Source organism: Electrona antarctica (genome assembly GCF_951216825.1).
Source record: "Electrona antarctica genome assembly, chromosome: 10".
Taxonomy (NCBI): domain Eukaryota; kingdom Metazoa; phylum Chordata; class Actinopteri; order Myctophiformes; family Myctophidae; genus Electrona; species Electrona antarctica.
The window spans coordinates 55,342,473-55,368,371 of NC_136791.1; the positions used below are offsets into that span (position 1 = coordinate 55,342,473).

A 25,899-nucleotide genomic window follows, 5' to 3' on the forward strand; every position below is an offset into this window, starting at 1 on the left:
AGTTTGGATTTTTCATACTTACCCAGCTTTAGGGCGGTGTTCAATTAATCGATACGGCAATAATCGTATTCCTTGCTGATAATCCTATCGGTAGAGGCTACTACCATACGATGCGGCAGGAAATAATGGGTGTGACACGGTTTAAAAAAAGGAAGAAAAAAAAACATCAGCTATGGTGTGTTTGTGTCTGAGACTCAGACATGAGTAAAATAAAAGTTAATTTCATTTCCTTCAAAACATTATTTATTTGTATTTATTTCATTGCTTTTTGTTTAAATGTTAACTATGTTTTTCAAATTGATTTGGAAACTACATTTTATGTCAATCTTTTGGTAACATTGGCAATCGGTGGTCTAGGTCTAGGACTGCAAAAGTAAATTTAGTAGGAGTCGGACACAGTCATTGTTCAAAATAAACGTGTATCGCGAATCAATACACGGTATTGTGGCCTCTATATTGTGATACCGTATTGTGAGGTTGTAGGCAATACCCAGTCTTATCCAGCTTTCAGTTTGAAGGTATTTTGAGTGATAATGAGCTTAGTCTAGTTTTAATCCTTGGGTGTCTGTGGGATCAATTATCAGCTTCTCATGGAAAAAGGCAATATGATTATAACTTAGATAATACTGTACATTATTAGCACAAGTGCTTTTCAAATAAGAGTATTATGTAACAGTCTGTTTGTATTCTGAAATAAGGAGGAGGAGGTGACTGCAACTTGTTCCTGTTCGCAGATGACTCGGCACGGCTAGTCTCGGACAGGAACAAACTGCAGGTTGAAAAGGCCCTCAGCTCTGAACTCGGTAGAATCTGCACCTGGCTCGCTGATAACAAACTATCTTTACACCTGGGAAAAACTGAATCCATTCTCTTTGGCTCTAATAGTAATCTCAGCAAGGCAAATGGCTTCTTGGTTAGAGTGGGTGACAATGTTATCACACGTAAAGATGAAATTACCTACCTAGGTTCCATCCTGGAGGCTAATCTTTCCGGTGATAAAATGGCCACCAACGTAATCAAAAAGGTCAACCAAAGAACAAGATTCCTACAGGATCTCCTCACTGGTCAACAAAAACACCTTGAAGACCTTAACAGGAGCCCTTGTACAAGGTTTCTTTGACTATGCATGCACCTCCTGGTACCACAGCACCTCAAAGGCCCTTAAAACTAGGCTCCAGACTTCCCAAAACAAACTGGTCAGGCTCCTACTTGGCCTCGCCCCCCGAACCCACCTCACCCCTGCCCACTTCGACAGGCTGGAATGGCTTAGGGTCGACGACAGAGTACAGCATCTTGCAATGGGTCGGGTCCACAAGATTCGATACACCACCAAGATACCCATGTACCTGTCTAGATACTTCCTTAATGTTAACGAAGTCCACACCCACAACACCAGAGGGAGTGCAACGAACCATGTACAACCCAGATTCGGCACAAACGAGGGACTAAATTATTTTCGCTCCTATGCCACCAAAATGTGGAACGCCCTACCAACAGTCATTAAGACATGCAAATCCCTTGACTCCTTCAAAACCGCTCTCAAAGGGCACCTACGGATGGCTGCAATTCGAAACTGGCCCCCGTAAAATCTGAATCCCTCAAACACGGACGCAAGGACAACACAAGAGACTGTCGCGGCCACACAGCCAACTCAAGGTATGGCCACGGAGCCGACTTGGGGACCCAACGCAAGGACAACACAAGAGACGGTCACGGCCACACAGCCAACTCAAGGTACGGCCACGGAGCCGACTTGGGGACTCAACGCAGCTCCTCCAAGGCAAACAAACAAAGGAACGGAGCTTTTTACCTCCATTATGATGAATTCCTGTTCTGTTCTTTGTCTATATAGAAGTGTCTATTTGTACGTCTCTAAATGTTTTGATGAATTGAACATGGTGGACCCTCTTGTAAACAAGTGTAATGCTTAATTGGGTCGTCCACTCACAGTTAACAGCCTTTGTATTGAGTTTGTGCTTGAAATGTACTGTAATTCTGCAAACTGTTAATAAATATTTCAATCAATCAATCAGCACACACCTTGTAGGCTATGCCTAATGATTTACTTGAATGAGAGCAAACCATGGGTGATTAGGAGGTGTCAATTGTCGTCATCCAAAATTAAATTACATCTAAATAATTAATAAAAGTGTGCATTAACAAATAGGAAAACATTGTGAGTCCACAATGGAAATTGTGTTATCCTTTTAGTTTAAGCACCTTTTATACAAATTTGTACCGGTGTCACTGTACCTTTTTTGCAAACTGTTTTTAAAGTATTCAATCAATCAGACTTACTTCAGTGTGGGCTTTTTGCTTGAAAGGATTTTAATTTATTTCCACTGTAGGTCGCAGATTACTATGAAAACCTGCAAAACCTAGAGTTCTCAACAGGCCTGGAAATTAAGGCCCGGACCTACCTGGGCCCTCATCAAACCATGTACACTCAAGACACTGCCCCCGCTGACCACCCTTAGATCTCCATATACAGTATGGAGCTGACCTGTTCTGACATTCCATATGTTGATCAGGCGACCTGAAAATGTATTATTTTTGTTTTCTGGGGGGAGAGATGGGGGAACCTCACCTACTTTTACTGAGATGCAGTTACTGTGAGAGCCTACAAATTACAAAAGGTAACCTGGACCTCCTCAATACATTTCTGTGTAGATTTCACGCAGTTAAATGAACAGAAAGAACAGGTCAGGTAGAGTTACTTCAGAGCCATGGCTATATCTAAGGCTCTGAGTTACTTAGATCATGGATGGATGGATGTATCCCATCTCTGCTGCTCTGAAGGGACAGACAGACAGACAGACAGACAGACAGACAGACAACAGTGGGACTGACAGACAGAACAGTCACCGGACCATGTACGCCAACATTCGTGCGCATGCTCCTTGCGCAGTGGACGCCATGTTGAAGCTCCAGTGGGTTCGGGCTGTTGTGATTTCTCTCTGACGCCGTATGTTTTTAAATATTTCGTTTCCCCACACATCCCACCGTGCTGGTGTCCGTCTGCGTTGACACGACCACCGGGACCCCCCACCCGACACGGGAGTCGTTCACGATGAATTCCAGCGTGGACCTGTCCCGCAGGAACCCGCAGGAGGATTTCGAGCTTATTCAGCGGATAGGAAGCGGCACATACGGAGATGTGTACAAGGTAAAAAAAACTGCAGCCTGGCTGGTAGCACCCAGCAGCTAACTTTTAGCTCTTTGGGTGGCTACGTTGTTGACAAAACGGCAGCTTGTGACACGTCTGTGAGCGTGGATCAAAACAATATAAGGCAGCAACGCTTTTTATGCAGCCTATTTCGCGGCTGGGTGGTGGAGAATGTGTCTATATCTCTGGTTTGATCCCCGAATAGCGCAGCAAAGAATGACAGCTCCGTCATATCATGATAATAATCGCCTAGTAGGCATCAACAAAGCACCAACACAACTATAATCCCCTTGTTTATCCCCCTTTTCGATGAACAACGTTGTTATTGATCGAGAAAAAACGGGCTTTGTTGCCTGATTTTGCGTAGTGAAAGACGAGGCTAGCTGGAGAGGATTCATGATGTACACAAGGCCCCGGGGCTGCTGAGCGCACACAGCTACAATGCTTATCAGTATCATCAACATACTAGACAGTATTTATATTTGTTATCATATGGCCAATAGCAATAGTTTGACTGTTATGGGTACTATTGTCAGGGTTTTATCGTCTTGATGTTAGGACTGTGATGACATTCAGTCACCCACTCTTGAGTTGACGGGGCATGTTTGTTGTTTACCAAGGGACTCCGTATCGTGGAATTTAATGTCATAAATATTACATAGTAAAACCCTGTTAATTTAACTTTACAGCTTGTATAATTTGTACACTGTTGGAGTTACAAATGGATCAATTTAATACAGGATTCCACCTCCTTGTTTTAAGCACAAGCCATAGCAGACACTGTCGTGGAATTGGTGTGTGGGGAGAGAGGCATTTGGCAGCCTGGGTAAATTCATCTAAGTTTTGATAGGATGTAATTATGACGTTTGGTTAACCTCGAGGATCATAATTAGTGTTACAAGTGCAATAAAATAACTCAGGTTCAGGAATGTAATGTTGGTTACATTTCTTTGTTTTTTCTTCATGTTTGTTTGATTATTTTTAATCAGGCTTTTAGGCATTTTTGTGTGATTTATACAGTGGATCCAAAATGTCTCATTATCTCTTCCTTTTCTGTTACACTAATTATATACCTGCTTGAAGTAATCTTGTTTGGGTCTAATTTAAGGCTGCATTTTTCTTTGTTCTAGGGAAACAACAAGTGTAGAGTAATTCTGCTACTGGTTAAAACGGTAACTTCTACAGTGATTTAAATTCATGGTTGATGTCCCAGTGGAAGCTAGCTGTTGCATAATGGCAAGTTCACAGGTTTGATCATCGCCTAAAACTTTCAACTTGAACCTATGGTACGGTGCTCTTGAGTGGGAGCAAATTGCTTAATACTATGGCTGACTGAGTTGGGAAGATATCCAATTGTGATTTTTTCAGGCTAGTATTGCGATCAGGGTTCGATTCAGAATCAACTTTGTCACATGACAGGTTTACAGGTGTGTATAGAAGTGCTTGAAATGTGTTTTTGTGGGAGCTCCATCGGTTTTTGTTGTTTTTCAGGAAAATAAAAATAAAGGGGAGATGGAGAGCAAGGGGAAGATATCTACACATATACACAGCATAATCCGGCTAGACAGTGTCATGAGTCATGACTCATGAGGTTAGACATAGGGTGCATAAGGTTAACCACAAAGGTGATAGTGTACATGAGATCAGACATTAAGGTGCAATTTGTGATGATACAGTATATTAAAGTCAGCCTTAAGTTCTGTTTACATTAATAACCACAATGCAAATGAGTAAAAACTGTCTGGAATTCTGGCTGGTAGGTTGATCAAATACTCACAGTCACAAGGTAATTGGCTTGATTTGCCCAACTATGGTCCATTTCCTGTTTAATTATCCTTGTGCAAGACACTGAGCCTGTTTCAAGGGCAGTGCAGTGATGCCAGCATGTTGACCCATGTCAAATGGTCTCACCTGCTGCTATTTTGGCGAATCTTACAGATACACGTGACAAAATCTGACAATTTAACAATCGTTTGTGCTGTTATATCAGCTGTGGGGCAAAGTATTCCAAATGTACTGTGTTGTGTTTTGGTGGCAAACGTGGTACTAAACGTTCTTTGTGTACATGGCATGAATGCTGAAATTGTTGTTGTAATGGTTCCTATTTGAAATGGCTTTTGGCCTCCATTGAGAGTGTAAACCCTCTTTTTATGTTTGATACAATATATGGTCAGTATTATGCTACTTTGGTCAGTCTTTTAACATCCAAGTCTATTAAAGCTGTTGGTTTTCTACAGTAGTAGATGAATTACATAATGTGTTTGTGCGTGTGTGTGGAGGGGGGGGGGGGGGGGGGGGGTGTACTTAACAGCCTGATGAACCTGTTGGGTACAATATTTCCGCCCTGGTCTGAATTCTACATACATACAGTAGGCCTGCATGTGGCACAGCTGGGCAGCCATGGTCTTGGAATGCAGTGGTCCTGACTTCCTGTGTGTGCTTGCGTCTGTGACTGTCCTATTGTTTCAGATTGCTACAACAGAGGAAGAAGTTAGAACAGAATGCTCAAGTACACACCGCAGGTGTATGCATAGTCTGTCTCTCTCAAACACATGTATTTAGACAGCAACTGGTCAGCACCATCCTGTTTTGCCAGTAGTTTGCTTGTCAAGTGTGTATCCATTATCCACGAGATCCCACTTCCCAGTGTCCCATGAGGCTTTGCATAAATTCCTGTTGTCAGTCATTCAATTCATTTGAGTGATCCCTGTCATTCAATAATAATGTGGGAACACAACCCGAGTGAAATAAAGAGTCTCATTAATCTGCCTACTTAACCCTGCAAGATATCCCTCCACACAACTGATTCAAATGAATGCATGATCTTGACACTTGCTCTTAGCAGTAGCCTAAAACCTGTCTGGTGTTTCATTCTGACTGGCTGCTGTGGTACCTGAATCTCTGCATGGGGATTTGATTGTGCCTGTTACGTGACTTCAGTGCTTGATAATAAGCATTGATCATTAATTTAATCAGCGGGAGATCTTATGGGGTAAGTAGGCTGACTAATACGACCCTTTCTGATTTCCGTTGTGTTTCCACATTATTATTGTCTCCACCAGGCCGAAGGCATGGGGAGAGAGTATGTTTTGCACTCCGTCCGTGTGTGTGTGTGTCCGTCCGTCCGTCCTTCCTTCCGTCCTTCCTTCCGTCCGTCTGTGTACAGCTAATCTCCGGCACCGTTAACCCGGTCGATGCCAAACTTTGCACACACACTCCCTGGATGCCAACGATGAACCTCTGCCCCACATTTTCCAGAACGGCCTGTTATAGCGCCACCATGAGGCAGCTTTTCACATTTTTTACCTAAAACTGCACCGATCTGCGTGAAACGTTGCATGCACACTCCCTAGAGGCCAAGGACAAACCGTTGACCTGCATTTTCCGCATCTGCCTTTTATAGCGCCACCAGGAGGCCGACTTTTGTAAAACACATTTTTTGATATTACTCCTCCAGATTCTGTCCAAAAATCTCACAAATCGTTACACAGTATCTCTATGCTCATGTGCTCAAGTCGGATCTGTCCGATATTTCATATTCCATCCTAATTGGCTATAATTGGCTTTCACAGTTTGCAAGATTGCCCCGTTTTCAACAAAAGCCTCAAATCATGAACGCACCATGCAATTTACGTGAAATCTTTCACACATTTTCTTACTAGGCTGAGGAATATATCCCACCCTTTTCACATTGGCCTGTTATAGCGCCACCAACAGGTTGATTTTTGCAAAACACCTTTTTGGAACAAAATGCCTAAAAAACATGTTTATATTAATCCTAAAAAGTTTGCCAAACATCTCACACAGTCCTATCCTCCTGGTGGAGACCTGTGCCCAGAAGGGCACTTTTTCTAGTTGGTTGATGATTTGATCCCTCAAATTAATTGAATGACTGAAAACAGTCAATTCACACACGCTTTTCCCCAATAAGCTCCCTTGTGGATAGAGACCTCACTCAGCCTGTAGTGCTTCTCAGCTGAGCCTGATATGTATTTACCTCCAATAGAGTACATAAGTCTAACGTCAACATCACACGTCACGTGGCCAAGTCAAGTCTATGGACCTTTTTGTTTGTTTTATTCTTGTCACCCTGTGACGTCATGTGGCAGCCAAGCCACGAGTGTGATTTTTGATTGATTGAAATTTGTTAAAGGTGCAGTCAAGGTTATGAAAAAAACAAAAAAAACACCAGCAGTTTCAAAATCCCATAGATGTGTTAAATCATGTAATATAAGAAATGGCCCAGACTGAGATTCTGCCAGGCCCGGGAGGTTGCTCTGTCGGTAGGCCTATTGCTTATGATATTTTGTTATAACATCTATGTTTGGAGAAAATATAATGAATTCTGTGGAATGTGCGCAAATTCATACAAAACTAGTACTACATTAGGACATCACATTTCACTGTCCCCACTGAAGTATGTCACGTTCCAACAAAAACATTCCTGAGATTCATTCGATTTTGTTATCAGTCTGTTATTTAGTTTCATTGATGACACAACTGAGAACTGACATGTGTGAAGGGAGATCTAGTGTACTCGTCATTTAGAATTGAATAGTCCTAATGGTCCTAAAATATATATGTATACATGTGAAATTTGTGCTCTGCACCCATCCTATAACAACTGTCTAGGAGCAATGAGCATCCATTCTATGGCTTCTAATTAGGGGTTGCTCAGGGACACACATCTACACATCGTACATGGGACAACCAGGGTCTCTGGCTACCCAGGTGGGCTCACTAGCCACTCGGCCACTGTGTGTGTGTGTGTGTGTGTGTGTGTGTGTGTGTGTGTGTGTGTGTGTGTGTGTGTGTGTGTGTGTGTGTGTGTGTGTGTGTGTGTGTGTGTGTGTGTGTGTGTGTGTGTGTGTGTGTGTGTGTGTGTGTGTGTGTGTGTGTGTGTGTGTGTGTGTGTGTGTGTGTGTGTGTGTGTGTGTGTGTGTGTGTGTGTGTGTCGAAGGCTTGCATGCATGTCATTTGTTGAGGGGTGAGGCTTGCTGGGGGCATCTCATTTTAAATGCCTCGCCACTCTGGTTCTGAATTAGTTTGAAAGAAATCTTGGAACCATTCTAGTGTCAAATCCTATTTTGAGATTTGCCTGCTCATGTGATGCATCTGGTTGGTACAGGACACGTTCAAACCAGCTCTTGAAAATAACGGGGGGAAAACAGGTATAGGCCTCCATTAATAAACAACAGAAATGCTTTACATAAACTAGGAGCATTTGATAATTTGGCCCTGTATTCTTATCTTTTGGTTGTTCTACTTTTGCACTCACTGAAAGCTTCTCTGTATACTGTATGAGCATCAGCTAAATTCCTAAAATGTAATGTAAATGGGAACTGTTTTTTCCTGGCGCAGTATTTTCTTCTCAGAATTCCAGGTTTAGTTCCTTTGGTCAGGTTGCAGACTAGCGAGCCTGTGTGTACAGTACACATGCATCTACTGTGACATGCATTTAAGTTGCATACATTTTTTTAGACAACATGCTGTATACACAGAGCAAATGTTTCTTTGGCTGTCCATAGTGAGTCAGCAACACTTCTTCCTGATTTGTTCTTTATCTCGTGTATAAATGCAAGCATGCACACATGCACGCACACACCAATTCCAGTGTGGCATCAGTGTGTGAACTGAAGTGTGCATTATGTCATATGTGACTTCACAGACCAGTGACCACCACCACTAACTAAATGTCCTGAATGCCTACAGTTAGAGTATTAAACACTATTATCAATATCATTCTATACCCAGTTTAAACTAGTCCGCTTCCAACACTAGCTGTTCCATCTATATTCACACAGAACACTGAAGTGTGTCTTCTTACACAAGTGAGCACAATACACATGTGAAGAGCACCAATATTCTGACTGTGTGTTGTGCACTCTGGTACAACACAGACAACATTTCCAGTTCTTTCTGAGAGAGAAAACAAGAAATGACTCAAGTCTTTATATATCCGCTTGCATTCCATTCTCTTGCATATTGTACCTTAGTGCCTTTCTGTAGTCGCGTCTGCAGTCTCTAGTCATGGTGCGGTGGGGGAGAGGAGAGCGGGCTTAGTGGGCGTATAGGGATAGTCTCCCATTGGCTTAGAGGCCAGCCAATCATGAAAATCTCACCACTACATCGCTAGTATTCGCTACTAGACCACGTGACTAGACTAGAAAGTCTGTTCATTTATCAGCTCTGCAAGCCGATCAAAAACATTCTCTTTAACACTGATTGCAGAATAAAATGTCTGTTAAGAATGACATGCATGTGACATTGTCATGTATGGTTATTATGGGACATGGCTATGCACACTTAGACAGATTAAAGCAAGTTGTTAAAATGCTTGTGGGACTGTTCATGGGTAGCATGTCTGCTGGATGCTTGTCTTTAAGGTTGTGTTTCAGGGGCTGACAGGTGCACTAGTAAAAACACTAAACGGCATGCAGTTCTTCACCTCACCTGTTCCTTTCATTGGGTTAGCTGGCAATGAATGAGCCCTGCCGGGTGTAGAGACTGAGCCTATCCCAAGTTCCAAGAGCACCATTACAAGGAACAGTGGAGCAAAAGTGTCAATTTCACAGGACCGGTGCGGTTGTCTAAACCAGGGTTGCAAAACCTGCAAAGCTTTCACCAATGACACACCCATATCGATCCATGCTTGTTGCGACCCAGCCCACATGGAAGGAGCACATGATCTGCAGTCTGCACACAAATTATTTAGCTGAGCGACCCGGCCACCCCACAAACAACATGTTTTGACCAAAAACAAGTTCTTGCCAAGCTACATTTTCCAAAGAAAACCAAAGCTTGCTCTTAAAAGTACAAATGAATCACATCGCACAGCAAGATCAGTAAAAACATTGAAAATTTGAAATCCCTCAATGCAGTAGGTATTAAAGTGAAAAGTGAATGCAACTTTCTATTTCATTGCAATTTATGTTGTACAAAATTCTACAACGCAATAGCAACAACGCTGTAATAGAGTAGTAATAGTGCACAACTGGTCTAATAAGTGGGATATATATTTTTCAAGATGTCGTGCTGGCAGCTGACAAGTCAAGAAAGACTCAACTGAAAGGTTGTTGTGCGTGTTCCTTTAGATTTTTGAAGACATCCGTCTGATCCGTGGTTATCTAACAGCTCAATGAAGAGGTACAGAGAGGAGAGAGGGAGATGGGATGATGTGTAACATAGGATCTGAGGAGCTCAAGCCCGGGACCTTACCATTATGTGATCAGTTCACTAACCGGTTGAACTAGCACACTGATCTGTGGCTGTCGGGTGTCTGTGAACCACTGACTTGACCTACAATTTACAATTACAATTGACAATTTAGGCATTTAGCAGACGCTCTTAATCCATATGAATTTAATTTTTAATTCAACTTACTTTAAGTGCGGCCTGATGCTACTGCATGAACAAAATGGATGGATGTTTTTAGTGAGGTGAAATGCAAACAAAAGCCAAAGGCAAGATGCAAGTTGGAACGTTATCTCTGTGGAGCATGTTTATTGACATGGTCTGTGGGGATGGACGGCGAAAATGTCTGACTGCGCAAACAGAACGCTGTGGGTACTAGTTGGGGTGGGGGAGAAGCCGAGGAGGAGGTGACTTACAACGCATGAATAATCTGAGAATACCATGGTGATGTTGATGTTATGTTAGAGACCCTGTTGGACCGGGTCTAAAAATACATTTGAATTATACTCGGTTCGTTTCGGACTGGGTTCTTAATTAAAATGGCACATTATTTTGGTTGTAATGTCGCAGCTTTTTTAATAAAATATCGGATTTGCATATCGGTGAATTTGGCGATGGCCGATTGAGTCATTAGGAGCTAGAATCGTCCGATTTTAATCGCCCACCGATCAATCAGAGCATCTCTAGTCAAAATGTATCCCTTTTATGCCCCTATTGAGATTCTATATCTTTTTGTATAGTGTGGCCTACACATTACAAACTAAGACAAATAGACAAATCCATGGAACAGTGCCCTGTAGGCCAGGTGTAGCTAATCAGTGCTAAGGTGTAAAGCTGCGCTTAATGGTACATCTCGGTAATGGCTGCGCCCAGGGCACCCCCTCCGTGGATTTGTCTGACTCTATAGCCTGTGGTAACTCTCGTCACTCTCTTCATATCCCGATGGTTCCGGTGTGCAAGTTCGGATCGATGGGTCCTCAGCCCACTGAGAAGAATAATTGATTCATAGAGGTTTCCTCATTTTATTCTAGTAGGATTTAGTAGGATTATAGTAGAATATAGTTAGATAATACCAAAATGGGAATTGATTCATCAATCGATTATTTTATTAAATTATATTTTCTTTTCTCGTTTAGTTCGATTAGTTCAATTAGCTGTTACACCCCAGTGAAATGCTGAGTTTCAATTTAACTCTGTGGATAAATTGTGTTTCTCACATTAGAATGTCTCTTCAAGTGTCATTAACTCTGGTTCATGGCACAGTCAGCACAACCACTGACCACCAGTCCACTCTGTGGTTATTACCTCTATCTAGATAGATGGTACTGACAAGGAATGGCCCAAGAACGCTTTCCCCCTGCTTGTTATCTTACCCTGCGGTAAAGGTAAAGACAGCAGGGATGTTTTACATGTTGGTGAAAGGCACAGGTGTAAATTGGTAAATGGCGGTGCATGAAATGAGCTGGAAACTCTGGAAATGTCATGTCTGGCGAACTGAGGACAAGCGAGTGAGGGATAGCTGCTGCATGTTAGTGGCCCTAAGGCTTTAGGTGTAGCACTAATGATTGGAGAAAACAGGCTTGTAAGAGGGAGGAAGCCCGTTCAAATCTTCGGAACGGCTGGGAAAATGGGCTCAGTGGGAGTGAATTGCTGAAGAGCTTGCTCGTTATCGGACTGATGCTTATCTGATCTCAAAGAATTACAGGCACAGTTTCTGAATGAGTCCAACCTGGCACAAGTGCTGTGTGTGTGTGTGTGTGATATTGTAAGAAAGTCATTGCTTAAATATGGCCAAATGCGGTATGATTACTTTTTGTTTTTTGTGTGAAAATCATTCATAATTATTAGATTTATTGAATCGTTAGAATGTGCTCAGTGTGAAAGATGCTTGAATACATTTTCTTTCCTTCATTTAAACTTCCAGTCTCTCTGGCAATTGTAATTTGCAATTTTGCATTATACCGTGCAGCTCCAACATCTATTTACTGTTATTTGCTTGTGATGTCAGTGATGTGGTTAGTGAAGCTTATTTACGTTATTGTCGCATGTGTTAGAAGTCTCTCTGGATAAAAGCATCAGCTCAATACCTAAACTGTTAAATGTTGCCTCAAGCAATGCACTTAACCTCCGACAGATCCATTGGAAATGCTGAGTGGCCCATGGTACACATCTGTGTTTATACAGTACAGCTCCCAGTCGCCACTCGCCAGTATAAAGAAATTGTCTTGCTGCCAGATGATTTGAGATCTCTGCCATCCAATCATTTGCAGATTCTAAATGCAATGTATTTGCAGTTGAGTGGAACGTTTTAGAGAATGACTTGTGAGTCTTGTAAAGAAAGTTCTTATGCTTCTACTACCTATCTGGCCTGCCGGGGCGCCTGAAGGAGGGGAAAGAAACTGGTCGGAATAACGTGTTCCTTCCACGCGCTACGTCCGGCTGGGGAATCCGGCTGAGTAGTATAATGTTAGATATTAATTCTAATTGAAAATAATGCTGCATTGTGTACTGACTGTTAAAGGGTTAAAGACCCCCCCTCTCTCTCTCTTTAGTTTGTTTTATGGCCATACGGCTTCTGTTAGATTTCTGAGAGACTAGTGGAGAATGATCAACACTCCTACTAGCATAAAAGAGCCATGCAGTCTGACATGTGTTCAAAGGTTAACCTATATTCAAATATGTACAAGATGGGGCCTTCTCTACTTGAACTAACAACGGTTAACTCTGATCCTGGATCACCTCAGTTCAGTGTCTACCAGGACTTATCTCATTAACTAGATACTGTAAGTCTCCTTATCTCACTCTCTCTCTACCTGTCTCTCTCTCTCTCTCTGTCTTTTTGGTCTTTCTAGCCACTAACCAGCTCTCTCAGTCTGTGTCCATAGCTCTTTACTTATCTTTGTCTCCACCAGGCCGAAGGCATGGGGAGAGAGTATGTTTTGCACTCCGTCCGTGTGTGTGTCCGTCCGTCCGTGTGTCCGTCCTTCCTTCCGTCCGTCTGTGTACAGCTAATCTCCGGCACCGTTAACCCGGTCGATGCCAAACTTTGCACACACACTCCCTGGATGCCAACGATGAACCTCTGCCCCGCATTTTCCAGAACGGCCTGTTATAGCGCCACCATGAGGCAGCTTTTCACATTTTTTTTTACCTAAAACTGCACCGATCTGCGTGAAACGTTGCATGCACACTCCCTAGAGGCCAAGGACAAACCTTTGACCTGCATTTTCCCCATCTGCCTTTTATAGCGCCACCAGGAGGCCGACTTTTGTAAAACACATTTTTTGATATTACTCCTCCAGATTCTGTCCAAAAATCTCACAAATCGTTACACAGTATCTCTATGGTCATGTGCTCAAGTCGGATCTGTCCGATATTTCATATTCCATCCTAATTGGCTATAATTGGCTTTCACAGTTTGCAAGATTGCCCCGTTTTGAACAAAAGCCTCAAATCATGAACGCAGCATGCAATTTACGTGAAATCTTTCACACATTTTCTTACTAGGCTGAGGAATATGTCCCACCCTTTTCACATTGGCCTGTTATAGCGCCACCAACAGGTTGATTTTTGCAAAACACATTTTTGGAACAAAATGCCTCAAATCATCCAATTGCCATCAAAGGCAAACATGTTTATATTACTCCTAAACATGTTGCCAAACATCTCACACAGTCCTATCCTCCTGGTGGAGACCTGTGCCCAGAAGGGCACTTTTTCTAGTTTGTTTATAGTCTTGTGCTCTAAACATAGAATCTTAAAATTAGATTTTGAATGCTAGTTAAGATACTATTTTGTGGAGGAATTATAATTTCCTTTTATTGAATATTTTATTGACAGTTTAAACATACAGCAATGCATTATGTAAAAAAGTGATTATGTACATGTTATGCGTAGAATTAATTAAGCACCTATGAACTGTGTGTGTGTGTGTGTGTACAATGGCAGCTAGCCCTGACGGTGTTTGTGATTCTAAGAAGTGTTGTGGGCTGAGAGGAGGATGATCAGGGTGAGATAGCACTGTTATGCTGTTTTGTTTCTGGTCAAAGGAGGAGGAGGAGGAGGAGGAGTGAAATGTCACACCGCTGCTCTACTGAGCCGACCATATGCTGAGGGTGTCACATGCGCACGCACACGCACGCACACGCACACACACACACACACACACACACACACACAGGGCCATGTTAATTACAATCATTACTCGATCCTTCACTGCGCACTCAAAAATAGCTGTCTAGCACAAGAACTCACTCACACAGTTATGGTTGTACAGTAACACAAATACACATTAAGATGGCAGTGAAATCAACTGCCCCGCTCTCTAGTAGTGCGTGCGTGCGTGCGTGCATGCATGCGCACGGCACGCACACAGTCACACCAGGGACCAGATGGATGTAGCTCTTAGGATTAGTCAAACTAACCAGTCTAACACGTTTTTGTATTCCGATCCATTTTGGTTAGGAATTCAGAATGAAGGAATGGCTGTACCTACAACTATGTGTGTGTCACACAGCATGGGAAATTTGGGCAAATATAAAAACATGAATGTTATGGCATGCCTTTTTATGAGAAAAACAACATTTTGTTTTCTCACTTGAAAGTTTGAACTACTGCATTAGTACTTCTTCAACTTGTTCTGCATAGATGTAGGCCTTGAGGCAGAGTTGAGGTGCCTGCTGTGAACACGTACTGTAAAAAAAATCTGCAATATGCATGAGGCCTGCTTGCCATAGGGATGTGTGTACTATGGTGGTGGTGGTGGTGGGGAGGTTCATAAAGGACAGAATCAGTGGAAAGACTTGGAGACCGATCATGGAAATTGGAAACGACTGGAAAACCCATATGTGGAAACTTGAAAGCCACGCATGGATACAGTGATCCCTGCAAATTCCTACTGTTTATCCTGTCTAAAGTGAAGTCTGACTATACTCTAGTATTGGGTTAGGGTTATTTTGTCATGCCAGACAATTGGCCGCCCAATCCATTTGTTCAGCAAATCACTCCACCGTTCACCCCAGCCTGTCACTGTCACAACTACGTGTAACTAGCTACTCATCCACACAACGAGACATTGGTTAGCTGGATAGGCTAATGCTACATTCAATTGAAGTTAAAAGTCAAATATCTTGCCTGGGTTTGCTGAGATAAACAGACATGTTATATCAGTATAATACATTTTATAATCATTTATAACAGACATGTTTACTGTCAAAGTAACTGCATACAATTGGAACTACTTCCTCTGCTCTGACTTTAAGTGGAATGTAGCATTAGGGGCTGTGTCAACAGAAAGTACTTTTTGAGCTGCCAGTGCCAGCCCAGTGCCTTAAGTCATGCTAGGAGCAAGTCAGACTCCACCTCTAGCTCCAACCTCGGCGACCTTGCAGGCTTTGTAGGAGCGCTCCACTTTCCAGTGCTGCAGCGCAGCTCGCGCTCTCTGCAGCTAGTGTTTTGTTTGATGGAGCATCCTGCTGGGCACCTCAAGTAGAAACTAGTTCAACATTGTCACTTCTTTTCAACTGTCCAATCAAAATTGAGGAAGTGGCAAGACTAAAGATCAAAATGGCCGAGGGTGGCTAGTGGCTACACACTCCTTGTCCTGACAGCAGGCCCTTCGAGATCCACCGCTATGGGCATACCTATTTTGTATGTGTTAATCACTTTAACATGGGGACAAATCTGTGGACTCAGTCCTTTAGTTAGTCAGCCTTCCAGCCAGCCTCTAAGACAGTATGTAGCCAATCATCATTCACGTTTAAACTACCGGTAGACTAATGGTCTGTAGAGAAAATGGCAAAGCCCTGTTGTGTTCTCACTTTTTATTCTGCGTTTAGAGGCGCAATTGATTGAACACGCTGTAATGTGCATGCCAGGAGCTAGGAGGCGGTGACGCACTGCCAGATAGACCAGGCATGCATGCATGCGTAGAACCTAGGGGTGCAACGGTTCACTTAGCCCACAGTTCGGTTCGTACCTCGATATGGGGGCCATGGTTTCGGTTCGGTTCGTGCCATGGTTTCGGTTCGGTTCGTACCTCGGTATGGGGGCCATGGTTTCGGTTCGGTTCGTACCTCGGTATGGGGGCCATGGTTTCGGTTCGGTTCGTACCTCGGTATGGGGGCCATGGTTTCGGTTCGGTTTCGGTACATAAAAAATTAAATAAATGGCAATAAATGTTTTATTATAATTTTATTTTCCCCCTATCCAGACACACTCCAGTATTTTCCTTACTTTTCATTATTTTCAAGGAAAAAAACTATCAGTCACCATATACTGTGCCTTTCAATATGATACTGAAGGGAAAAAATGACCCTATGCACGTGCAGTGGCAGGGAAGAGAAGAGAAGGGAAAGGGAGGGAGGGGGAAGTGTGCGCACTCAGAGAAAAAAGTAAACACGTTTAGTTTACAATTATAGATCCACACTTAATCTCTGCATAAATATTTAAGGATATGCTTATAATGCTTACAAGAAGAGTTCCTATATACAGCCATGGAGTATTTTGTTGTTTTTTCTGACGGAAAATATTTTTAATGAGCTCCTGCTGCGAGCACAACGTCAGGTAGGCTAATCAATATGATCATGTATTAATCTGATGGTGTTGCCTGACGAATATAGACGATCTACAGGCTCCCAATGTGTATTGATGCTGAATATAGACCATCTACAGGCTCCCAATGTGTATTGATGCTTGTGGATCAACTGCTTCCAAACAACACCAGGTGGATTTACTCGCGGGTCGAAGGGAACTCTGCAGTGATGTTTTTTTCTCTCTAAACCGAAAAAAATTGTGGTCCGTAAAGGCGTATTGAACCGTGCAGGGCGTACCAAACGGTTCGGTTTTAAACCGTAAAAACCGCTGCACCCCTAGTAGAACCATAGACATAAGAAGGTAGACGCCTCCTTCGGCTCTGAGGTGTGTATATATCGAGTGGAGGCAAGCTTTTGTGACGCATGCGGAAGCATAGCAGAAGCTTCCGCGTGCGTCACAGAAGGGGACGTTCGGTAGGCCTATTTAAATGTGACAATTTAAATGTCAATAAAGCTCCATTGGATTGAATTGACGCTGTGATTGGCCAGTAGTCACTTGAGTGGCAGCGACGCATCGTGCCTTCCTCAATTCCGCTTGACTTCCCCCTTACAGTGCAATACACCGTCATCTAGGTTTTTCTATCTATGCGTAGAACCACTTCCGTTCTACTTCCCATGACATGGCTGCTTGTTTACATTCACCAATGCAGCGTGGTTTTGCGTCTCGCTAAATTTGAATTCCTAGAACGAGTGGGGCGAGGGAGCGCTTACTCATCCTATAGGAACTCAAATATCGCCTACGGCTCTTCACAATGTAATAAGCATATGCAAATTGAGCCGACGTGAGCCATGATGTCACACGCAAAATCAGGCCAATCCGTCCAGAAAAGCCACTCGGTTGGCCTAGCTGGCCCACTAGCCATTTTGCCAGTCCTTGCCAGTCTGTCAGACTGTGTTTTGTTGTCACCGAGCTGGCACAAATGTCTATTACTCATCTGGTCTGTCTGCAGGCTCTCTCCTCCTCCTCACTTGTATCTCATGTTTTTGCTTGTGTCAACTTGCTCCCATCATCACTTTGTTTTGGGTTGGATATTTTCATTTCTGCAGCATTTTCTCTCTATCCTGCTCTCCCCCTCTCGCACTCCATATCTCGAGTCTGTGACTTCACTTTTCATTATATTACTCCCTCTTTCTATTTACTCTCTCTCTATCACCACTCTTTGTCTCTGTGTGTTCTCTTACTTTCTCTATTTCGCTTCTTACATTGTATTTTCCTCTTTCCAGGGAAACCAAGGAAAGTTACTTTAATTTTAGTTTTATAGTCATCATATTCCTGTGGGTGCTAGCATTCCTTCCTGGGCATGTCCAGCCTCAGCTATCACTATCTCTGTTCAATTTCACGCACACACACACACACACTGGGAGAAGCCAGAAATTCATCCCCACTGTCAAAGGCAATATTTTATTTATGTCCAATTCATATATAATTTGTTTTGCAGGCCACCCTCCCTGCAGTTCAATGTAAATATGGCAGACAGCTAGGCAGACTATTTATAGAACACAGACCCAGTGTCCTGTAGAAACCTGACATTCTACAAATATCTACCTAAGCGCTTCATGTCAGTTTGAACAAGTGTGTCATACATGGTTGTATGACACACTTGCTCAGTGGAGTGCTGGACAACCCATCAGACTCCACTGATGATACAATCTTTCCCAGGGTCTGTAACATTGAGATCTGGCCTCACCAGTCACCACACTACTGTTTACTCTTACTGGGATCCTGTGAATCAAAAAAATAAAATAAAATAAAAAAGGAAAGGAAACAAAGGAGGAATATTGTCTACTCTGAGTCTATATTATCAGTTTTTTTCCACTAAATCCTGAAAAATAATTACTCTCGTAATGTGTGTGATGTCCAACATGTTAATGAAATCCACTAGCTGATGATCAAATCAAGTGAACCGATGGGCCAGTTTTGTCTTGCGATTATTCTGCTTCTGATTCTTATTTCTCCTCCTTTCTTTCTTCCTCTCTCCATGCAGGCACGTAATGTTAACACAGGAGAGCTGGCTGCCATCAAAGTCATCAAACTGGAACCTGGTGAGTTCTGTCTATCTTTCCACCCCTCTGCCAATGTTAACTAATAAAGTAGTGTACCAAACAAGCTAGCAGTCTAGCATCATCATCAACATACTAAATCATGTGTCTAATGTGTAACAGGTGAGGACTTTGCGGTGGTCCAGCAGGAGATCATAATGATGAAAGACTGTAAACACTCCAACATAGTCGCCTACTTTGGGAGTTATCTCCGGTAAGACAGATTGCGTACTGTGTGTGTGCATCTTATTGTGCTATTGGTTACCTAATACCTATGATGGTGTGATGGGGGAAAAGATGCATATTTCACCTCCTTGTGTGTGTGTATTGTGTTTTTGTTTGTGTTTTTTGGAGTGTTAAACACATTTGTTTCAAAGGAGATATTAGCCTATCCAACTATCTGTAGCACTTGCCCTAGCCTCGACCTCCTACAGGCGTATGCAAAGGCTCAACTTATGTAACTTGGATAGCATTTTATATAGACTTAGATAGCAGTTTATGTAAACATGGCACTAAATACCATATATGCATAGTTCCATTATATAGATATTCCACTGTTACGTTCTTAGCTTACGTATGATGAACTACTTGTGTATGTACAGTATATGATGTATTGCCATGCTTTTTTGTTCTTGCTTAACGTAAATCGCTCTGGATTAAGAGCGTCTGCTAAATGCCTAAATTGTATCTCAGACGTAGGTCGGCTGTAAAGTATAACTTCAGTCTTGACAAAGGTAGACCCGCTCTCAGTTCTTACTCGGTCAGCATCACAATGTATTGCTCATACTAATGTTTCAATCCCACTGTCTGGGACTAAAGACAGCGATTTTAAAACGATAAGAAAATAGATAATGCTCTGCCCATTTTTTGTGCTCCTCCTTCTCCTGCGGGAGTGTCTCAATAATTGACCATGATATCTGTACAATTTGTCACATTATAGTCCACACACATACAGTAAAAGTAAAAGGAAGTGAGACACCACGACACATACTTTGTCTTCATAAGAATATGTACAGACATTCCATATCTAATGAATGAAAGATCGGCTTTCACAAGTCATTGAATGTTCTGCAATCTCATGAAATCCTTGACTGCCCGATAAAGAGGTCTACACACCGTATAATCCTCTGTGTTAATTTCTCTCTGAGTGTACAAATGGAACCAAATGGACCCGTAACTTTAACCCGAGTTAAATTAGCACTCAGGATTTTACTGTGTATTTGATACCAAAGTTCCAAACATGGCAAGAGTAAAAAAAATACAATAAAATGTTGATTGTGTGCATGTGTACACATGTACACTAATTTACACATTAGGGGTGTGATGAATATGATTTGCGGTGAAAAATCATCATCATTGCAAATTATGCCTTTGCAATTTTATCGGCATGCATTATGTGTGGATATACTCACGGTTAAAAATATGTTTTTGGATAAATTCATGGCATGAAAAACAATGTCCTTTTGTGTGTGTGTGTGTGTGTGTGTGTGTGTGTGTGTTTAGGAGGGACAAGTTATGGATCAGTATGGAATACTGTGGAGGAGGCTCACTACAGGACATCTATCACAGTATGACACCCATCTACAAATGCAATCATACTCTTTACATGAGAATGACCTGTTTGGTTTTTAAATTCCTGCTCTTTCTATCTTCTCAGTAACTGGCCCGCTGTCAGAGTCTCAGATAGCCTATATGTCACGTGAGACCCTACAGGTAATGTTTTGTGTATTTGTGTGTGTTTATATCTGTGATTTGTCTGTGTACAGTGAAAACAAAGGCTAGCTATTTTAACCCATTTTGGGCGGGAACCCCTTTTGGTGTTAGCATTATGTTATGCTTTAGCTATTGAAAAATAGCAGATCTACAAGTTCATAGCGCGCCACCGAGTGGCGCGCTACGAGCTTGTAGGTCTGCTATTTTTGAAAAGTCGAAGAAACATAGCTTTTTCGGAAAACTGTCAGGATGTAGAAGACATTTTTAGAATCTGATCGCAGGTCAAAATGGGTTAACCACTTTTTAAGCGCGTATACTAAACAGGTCGTTACGTGAGTTGACGCTGTACTCGGAACACTTTTCTCGTCAGTTTAGACTCTGTGCTATATCTTCCGCTACCCCTTATCCCTAAACTTATTTGCCATGTTTTACTATTTTGAAAAACATTTTCAAGTTCAAATAGCCGACTAGATCGACTAGTTGAACTATTTTAACAGGTTTACTGCCACCTGCTGGACGCAAAGCCAACCTCAGACTGCCGGGGTGATTTAGAGGGTGCACACACAGCACAGAAAGGATGTTGTGGGCGTCCATCTTTATGCTAATAAATAGCGTCAATGCTAGCGAGCTAAACTGGAAAGGCCGAGCCAAAATAATAATGAAAAAATAGAAATCAGCGATCCGGTTTGATAGCGATAATAAAGCTTATCTGACGGATCAATCCGCCAGGAGCGGAAGGTAATTACATTCCTTATGGCGGAGCGTTCCGCCTAGAGCAGTACGTCTGTTAATTTCTTTTTCAAGATAGTAAAATATGGTAGAAGTTTAGGGATAAAGGGTAAGGTAAAGCCAAAAAAGACAGGGACATCCATTCCAAATCTCTTTGGCTTTTCCAAGTGCTCAAAGCGCTTTACAATGGTTCATTCATTCATACATTGGGAGGTGAAGCGGCGAACAGTCGACGCCAGCGTCCTCACTTCCCACATTCACACGCCAAGGGTGGAAAGCTGGCACGGACCGAATCATTGGAGGCAAATGTAGTTTTTAGTGTCTTGCCCTAAGACACCTCGACATGTAGATAGGAGGAGCCGGGATTCAAACCACGGATCATTGGACAACCTGCTCTACCTCCTGAGCCACAGCCGCTCGATTTAAGCTAGATGTTTAGAATATTCTAGTCTGTGGTGTACAACATTTGTAAATATTTCTATGCTGCTGTTATTCAATGTAAATCACTGACCTCATGGAGGGTTAAATATATTGAATATAGTGTTTACGTGACATGTCAATATTATCTATATCCCTGTGTCTCCTGTGTGATTCTGATAGGGCCTGTACTATCTACACAACAAAGGCAAAATGCACAGAGACATCAAGGTGAGCCTGGAATTAAGCCTTTCTATGAACTTTTAAAATTCTGTGTAAGTTCATAGAAGTCATGAAAAGTGACTTGTTAATATTTATTTTGCTATTTGCTAGTAGTTTAAAAGCTTTTTGACAAGGATTTCTTCTGCTTTTGTGTGTTAGGGAGCCAACATTCTCCTGACAGACAACGGCTATATTAAGCTAGGTGAGTGTAACGCATTCATTGAAAAACCCAGTGTTAATTTAACAATGAGATGGGGGCGGAAAAAATGGCCGAGGTCAGTTTTACACTCATTGTTGAATTCTATGTATGACTTCTTCAAATGACCTCATTTACTCACTTGCTTCTTTCTCCTCTTTCGCTCTCTCTCTACCACTCTCTCCCTCATTCCTTTTCTCATTTCTCTTTTCTTAATTTCTAACCATTTCTTCCTCTTTCATTCCATCTCACATCCTCCTTCCTTTCTCACTTTGTCACTCATTTTCCTTTTCTCAATGTATTTTTCTATCTTTCCCTCTCTCTAGCTGACTTTGGTGTATCAGCTCAGATCACAGCAACTCTAGCCAAGAGGAAGTCTTTCATTGGAACTCCATATTGGTAAGTGGTGTCTAACAGAGGTGAGGACTCGATAGACGGTAGCAAAAATCCCAACAAATTGTTTTACACATGAATAAATAAATATTCACAGCTGGTTAATTCAAAACATTGATCCTTTCGTTTTGAATTTATAAAACATCTAGCAAGATTTGCTATGTCATTCTGTAGCCTGTTCCAGGACAAAGGTGCAGTTCTGCGCTCTGTATGGGCAATAGGGACTGGAAACATAAAGATGTCTTTGGTTTGTAAAAGAATGAAATATTATTTGGACTAAGGGGCCATGTCCATTGAGACTTTTATTCCCGGCTGAAAACGCCAAAGCGCTTGGCTAAAAGCGCCCTAGTTAAAAAATATTTCAGCTCAAGCTTCAATCAGAGAAAAACATCACACGTGAATGCGCAAACGCAAAATGCCGCACTGCCGGTGTTTTAAAAAATGCGGCGCTCCCGTTGTAAACAATTAAAAACACCCTCACACTGGACACTGGCCCTTATACTGTAGCATTAAAGGCTCATCTCTCTCTTTACACTGCACTCCTTCTCACTGCCTGTGTCTCTTTCTCTCTGCCCTATATCTATATCTCTGTTTCCTCTTCTGTCACTTTTGTCTCCCTCCCTCCATCCTCTCTCTCTCTCTCTCTCGTGTAGGATGGCTCCAGAGGTAGCAGCAGTAGAGAGGAAGGGAGGTTACAACCAGCTGTGTGATATATGGGCTGTGGGCATCACCGCTATAGAGCTAGCAGAGCTACAGCCCCCAATGTTTGACCTGCATCCCATGAGGTAGGGTGTGTGTGTGTGTGTGTGTGTGTGTGTGAGTGTGAGGGAGACTGTGTAGCTCTGTTACTCTCTCTAGACGTTGATGTTGAGATTTAACCTGGTCTCTGTCCATCTCCCAGGGCTTTGTTCTTGATGACAAAGAGTAATTTCCAGCCTCCCAAGTTGAAAGACAAAGTCAAGTGGTAAGTGGAGGCTGTGTTTGCACGCTGCACATTCAATGCATCTGCAAATCAATCCACATTCACTTGACTGTTGACTTCTCTTCTTGTCTCTTTGTTGTTTTTGTCCTTTGGACCCTCCCCCCCCCCCTGCCTTCTCTCTCTCTCTCTCTCTCTCTCTCTCTCTCTCTCTCTCTCTCTCTCTCTCGCTCTCGCTCTCGCTCTCGCTCTCGCTCTCGCTCTCGCTCTCGCTCTCGCTCTCGCTCTCGCTCTCGCTCTCGCTCTCGCTCTCTCTCTCTCGCTCTCTCTCTCTCTCTCTCACTATCTATTATGTGTCTATCTCTGTCTCAATCCCCCTGCGTTTTATGTTGCTTTTTAACAGGACAAATAATTTCCACCACTTTGTCAAACTGTCTCTCACCAAAAACCCAAAGAAGAGGCCCACAGCAGAGAAACTCCTACAGGTGAATGCCAAAACAAACATCTGACACTGCTGCACATGTTTAGGATCCACTAGACACTAAAACTACTGTATATTAAGGCTAAATAAATAGCGTCAATGCTAGCGAGCTAAAATATAGCCATCCTTGTTCTAGAAAGCGCCAATGTTTCCATCTAGACCACCGGATAATCAGCAAAGACCTCTGAACATCGCACGTTTTATCCAAACCATGGAGAGCTCCGTAGATTAGGAGTTATTTTAGTCGGCCTGTATAATGGTCGGTGGACGGCAGCGCGGTTGCGCAACCTGGTCTAGGATCGCTAATGAAGGAAAGGCCAAGCCAAAATAGAAAATAATATGAAAAAATAGAAATCAGCAATCTGGTTTGATATCAATAATAAAGCTTATCAGACAGAGCATTCCGCCAGAAGCAGTTGCTAGTTAGATTCCTTCTAGGTTACGTCACAAGCAGTAAGTCTGTTAATACGGCACAGTTGAGAAGCAGGAGTTAAACTATTAATCTGGTGTCAATGAGGTCAGATGTAGAGTTGCTGGCCAGCTCATAATATGCAGATATAGTATGTCAAACCATGTATCCGGGGTGATGAGTTCCTGGTTCCAGATGATGATAGTCAGCTCCACGTATGGAGATCCATATGTTGTGTGTCAAAGTCTGATTCGTGTTGTGGCAACTACAGTGGTTATTATGAGACTGTCACAATATGGCCATATATTGATATTCCCATATATGGGCTAATGAGGCATAACAGGGATTTTATTAGGGCATCGGATGTCAAGTGATGTCACGTGATGTCACGAGGCATGACCATATATGGGGGCGTGGCGGACCAACGGAAAATGCACGTATGGGGGCGTGACGGACCAACAGGAAATGCACGTTTTCATAGTAAAACACGGCTAGGGTGGAATTCTGTTTGACTATCCAGTTTTGATGGATTTTTGATGATTTGTCATCCGTCTTCCCACAGCATCCATTTGTGTCTGTGCCGCTCAGCAGGACTCTGGCCATAGAGCTGCTAGACAAAGCCAGCAACCCTGACCACAGCACCTTCAATGACTTTGATGATGATGATCCTGAACCTGAGGTAATGTCTTGCCTCTTACAATAAAAGCTGTGGCTTTTAACCGCTTGATCTCTAGCATCCATATTCTGGGTGGAACATTTGCTGAAAAAAATAACTTGTAGATGGGCTATTTGCCATTAAGAGATTCTGTGTAGAGGGGGAAAAGAGAGGACCAAGTGCAGAGCTGATCCTGGTCAAGTTGATTCAATCCAGAGGGCTTGTAATTGGTTGTAAAGTAATCCTCTGTGTCCTCTAGTTTTTGCTGGTTTTCTGTCGTACCAGGTCTAGCTATGCATTTGATGTATTACCTCGTGTTTTCCTTGCTTACTGCAAGTCACTCTGGATTAAGAGCGTCTGCTAAATTCCTAAATTGAAAATTGTATCTACAGCAGTTCCTGCTCAGACAGCTTTAATAACAACGGACACGGACAAATAGAACTGTCTCCACTTCTCACTTAATCAGTATCACTCATGTGGAGTACACTGGAGTTGTACAGTGCAGTATACCAGCACAGCTGTTATCTGGAAAAAAGACAAATATAGTTGCTTCAGGACTCTTGTCTCCAATAGTATAGTACTGCAGGCAAGCTCACGTTGGGTAGTCACAGTAACAAATACCAGTATTGTAATACTTTAACAGCATCATGGAATGCTTCAAGCCCAATAGAATTAGTCGATGGAAATAACTGTTTTTCAGTATATAGGCTACTGTTTTTTTACAATTATTATTTCATTGTTCCTTTTCCTCATTCCTTGCCTCTACCTTTTT

At 42.5% G+C, this 25,899-nt stretch overlaps 1 protein-coding gene across 5 annotated transcripts in view; it reads left to right on the forward strand.

Annotated features, from left to right (window-relative positions):
• Positions 1-2,870: 2,870 nt before the first annotated feature.
• The window catches only part of LOC306931300 (mitogen-activated protein kinase kinase kinase kinase 3-like), a gene marked incomplete at its 3' end in the record, with an annotated part of 57,814 nt that continues 34,785 nt past the window's right edge, over positions 2,871-25,899 (forward strand). For all 5 annotated transcript variants that reach the window (XM_079512629.1, XM_079512632.1, XM_079512630.1 and 2 more), the window contains exons 1-12: positions 2,871-3,166; positions 18,939-18,996; positions 19,117-19,207; positions 20,497-20,561; positions 20,651-20,706; positions 22,036-22,083; positions 22,234-22,276; positions 22,597-22,669; positions 23,317-23,448; positions 23,565-23,627; positions 23,986-24,067; positions 25,035-25,151. In XM_079512629.1, the coding sequence (XP_079368755.1) occupies positions 3,071-3,166; positions 18,939-18,996; positions 19,117-19,207; positions 20,497-20,561; positions 20,651-20,706; positions 22,036-22,083; positions 22,234-22,276; positions 22,597-22,669; positions 23,317-23,448; positions 23,565-23,627; positions 23,986-24,067; positions 25,035-25,151 (924 nt within the window). In that variant the 5' untranslated portion in view covers positions 2,871-3,070. The remainder of the gene's footprint in view (positions 3,167-18,938; positions 18,997-19,116; positions 19,208-20,496; positions 20,562-20,650; positions 20,707-22,035; positions 22,084-22,233; positions 22,277-22,596; positions 22,670-23,316; positions 23,449-23,564; positions 23,628-23,985; positions 24,068-25,034; positions 25,152-25,899) is intronic.